This window comes from Melanaphis sacchari, unplaced genomic scaffold, assembly GCF_002803265.2.
Source record: "Melanaphis sacchari strain LSU unplaced genomic scaffold, SCAv2.0 Contig1472_pilon_pilon, whole genome shotgun sequence".
NCBI lineage: Eukaryota > Metazoa > Arthropoda > Insecta > Hemiptera > Aphididae > Melanaphis > Melanaphis sacchari.
In genome coordinates, this window is record NW_020270635.1 from 224 (window position 1) to 3,235 (window position 3,012).

At 28.6% G+C, this 3,012-nt stretch overlaps 1 protein-coding gene across 1 annotated transcript; it reads right to left on the reverse strand.

Annotated features, from left to right (window-relative positions):
- Positions 1–875: 875 nt before the first annotated feature.
- LOC112591903 (putative nuclease HARBI1) lies at positions 876–2,962 on the reverse strand. Its single transcript, XM_025335844.1, has 4 exons — positions 2,509–2,962; positions 2,197–2,332; positions 1,493–1,798; positions 876–1,427 (listed from the first exon to the last, which is right to left on the reverse strand). Exons 1-4 carry the CDS (start codon positions 2,643–2,645, stop codon positions 906–908), a joined length of 1,101 nt encoding a protein of 366 aa, XP_025191629.1. The 5' UTR covers positions 2,646–2,962; the 3' UTR covers positions 876–905.
- Positions 2,963–3,012: the final 50 nt, after the last annotated feature.

Here is a 3,012-nt window from a genome sequence, read left to right on the forward strand (position 1 = left end):
AACGATCTACTTGAGGAAAAATAAGCTGCTCAAGAGTACTTACTAATAAATAATAGTAGAAAATCAAACATTTATTTAACAGGGATTAGAAGCTAAATGTGTTAAGGGTTTTTATTGTTATTTTTAATATTTTTATTATTATACAGACTGAATGTTTTTAAATAATTATGTATTAATAAGTTTGTTTTGTACAACAAAGAAATGTGTTGAGGTTTATTTTATTATTATTCAGACTGAATTTGTTTTTAAATATTTATGTATTAATAAGTTTGTTTTTGTACACAAAGAAATGTGTTTGAGGTTTATTTTATTATTATTCATAGACTGAATTTGTTGTTTTAAATATTTATGTATTAATAAGTTTGTTTTGTACACAAAGAAATGTGTTTGAGGTTTATTTATTATTATTCAGACTGAATTTGTTGTTTTAAATATTATGTATTAATAAGTTTGTTTTGTACACAAAGAAATGTTTGAGGTTTATTTTATTATTATTCAGACTGAATTTGTTGTTTAAATATTTATGTATTAATAAGTTGTTTGTACACAAAGAAATGTGTTTGAGGTTTATTTATTATATTCAGACTGAATTTGTTGTTTTAAATATTTATGTATTAATAAGTTTGTTTTGTACACAAAGAAATGTGTTTGAGGTTTATTTTATTATTATTCAGACTGAATTTGTTTTTTAAATGATATAAAATGTATGGTAAATTTTAATGAAATTGTTTAAATATTTGTAACCACAATCAAGGAAAGAAATAAAGATTCTCAAATTTAAATATAATGTTATGTAATATTTTCTTAATTTTTGAATAAACATTCTAAATTAATTAGACTTTTACTTAATAAAATAAATAAAACTACACACAAAACATACAAATTAAACTGTTGTTTTATTTAAGCTATGGAAACATTCTTTGCATTAAATAGTTTCTGTAGGTTGCTCCTTCAGGGACATCTCCTTCAGCATTGTCATCATCCAGTTGAATGTCATCGCCATCATTAATTACATCCTCATTTTCAATTATTATTTGAAATTCATCGTCAATTGCCAAGTTATGCAATACACAACAAGCTCTGATGAAATGTACTATATGCTCAATTTTTCGTAGCTTGCAGTGGTAAAGTTGCCTAAACTTCTGCTTGAGCAAACCAAAACAATGTTCTATAACGTACCGACATGATGATAGTGTTTTGTTGAAGTTAATTTGTTGACGGCTCAATCTACCATTATCCTTGAATGGTGTAATAAGATTGCGTAAGCAAGGATAAGCACTATCTCCAAGAATCACATTCTCCTGACATAGAATTCCCAAGTTAGTAGCTAATGGTGACCTCCTAAAAACTCTGGCATCATGGACTGACCCAGGAAACCCGATAAATATGCTTCTTATCTTATTTCTATGATCACAAACAGCTTGCATCTGTAAACAATATACTTATAATTAAAATTCTGTAAGAAAAATAATACATACAAAAAAATACATACGTGAATAGAAAAATATTTTTTTCTATTATAATAGGAATCTGGGTCTGAGGAAGGCTTGTCAATACGTATATGACTTCCATCAATAGCCCCAATGACATTAGAGAATCCTTTCATTTGGAAAAAGTTCCTTGTTTCCTGTTTTTCTTCCTCATTTGGCCAAGTTATTATGGTACTAGCCATACGGCTTATAACATGTGTCAGACGTCTCACAACTCTGAACAGGCTGCTTATTGTTATATTAAACCTGTCAGCAACATCACGGAAAGAGGCAGTCTGATGTCCAGCAAACCAAAGAAAAATTAAAATCTAAAAAACAATTTAAGATAAGTTTCAGAATCAAAATAATAATAATCATTGTTGTTAAAGCAATACCTTCATAATATTGTTACGTGGTATAATACGGTAACTATTAAATTGTTGTCTATCACTGGTATACTGGTGTATCCGTAGTGATAGATTTATACCAAACGGGGGAATATTTGAGAGGATTTAGATATTGAACAAGACACTTATTTAATTAGTAATAGATATTTCAACTGTAATATTGTAATAGTTGAAGTAATTGTAATATTGTAATTGTAGTGATTGTAATATTGTATTTGTATTAATTGTAATATTGTAATTGTAGTGATTGTAATATTAGAATTTAACTCTTATCTTAGGACTTTGGGTTAGAGAAAATAAGTAACTTGATAGTGACTTACTTGGTTGTAGGCAGGTATTTTTCCATGTCCTCCAGTTGTGTCATTAAATTCCGGACTGGCCTCAAAGTGTATGGTCAAATTGTTTGCAATGTGGCGTCTAACACGGAAATGTTCCAAAAACTCTAAGTCATTGTATCTAAAAAAAAAAACTAATAATTTATGTTGCCAAATAAATATTCAGCAACAAATTTACCAAAACTACCCCTAGGTTTTAGAAAAATAAAAAAGTTACAATTTAAACCAGAGAGGGAATGTTTGCTTACCATGTGTTAAATATTCAACAAGGAAAATTTAAATACATAGCTTACTTACCTTGCTATAGTCTCAAAATAATTCTGATTTTTCGGTCTTGTTCTGTCTTCCAAATAAACTTCGTCGTCGCTATCAAATACAAATTCATCGTCGGACGATAATGAAGAGGACGAGGAGTCGAAAAATTCCAAATCCATCTCAAAATGTCAATCAATAAATAAAATAAAAATATAAAAAAGTAGTTTAAGCTAACTAGCTAACTGTCAAAACAAGATAATATTAATTATTATCACAATAATTAATATTTTGCATTGTACGCATGCGCGAAACATTTGACAGAACGTATAACTCGCAACAGAAAATTATTGTTTCCAACAAGTCGATAACATGTTGCAGCACTGATGGAACAGAAAACATTTTGTTGGGTGTTTTAAATTTGCTCTGCTGGAACACGTTTTTGACATTGCGCATGCGCTGAACGTTTATAACCACTTGCAACACTATGCTGGAACAAACCTAATAACTGTATTTAACGTTGTTGATAGATAAGAAAACAGAAATATT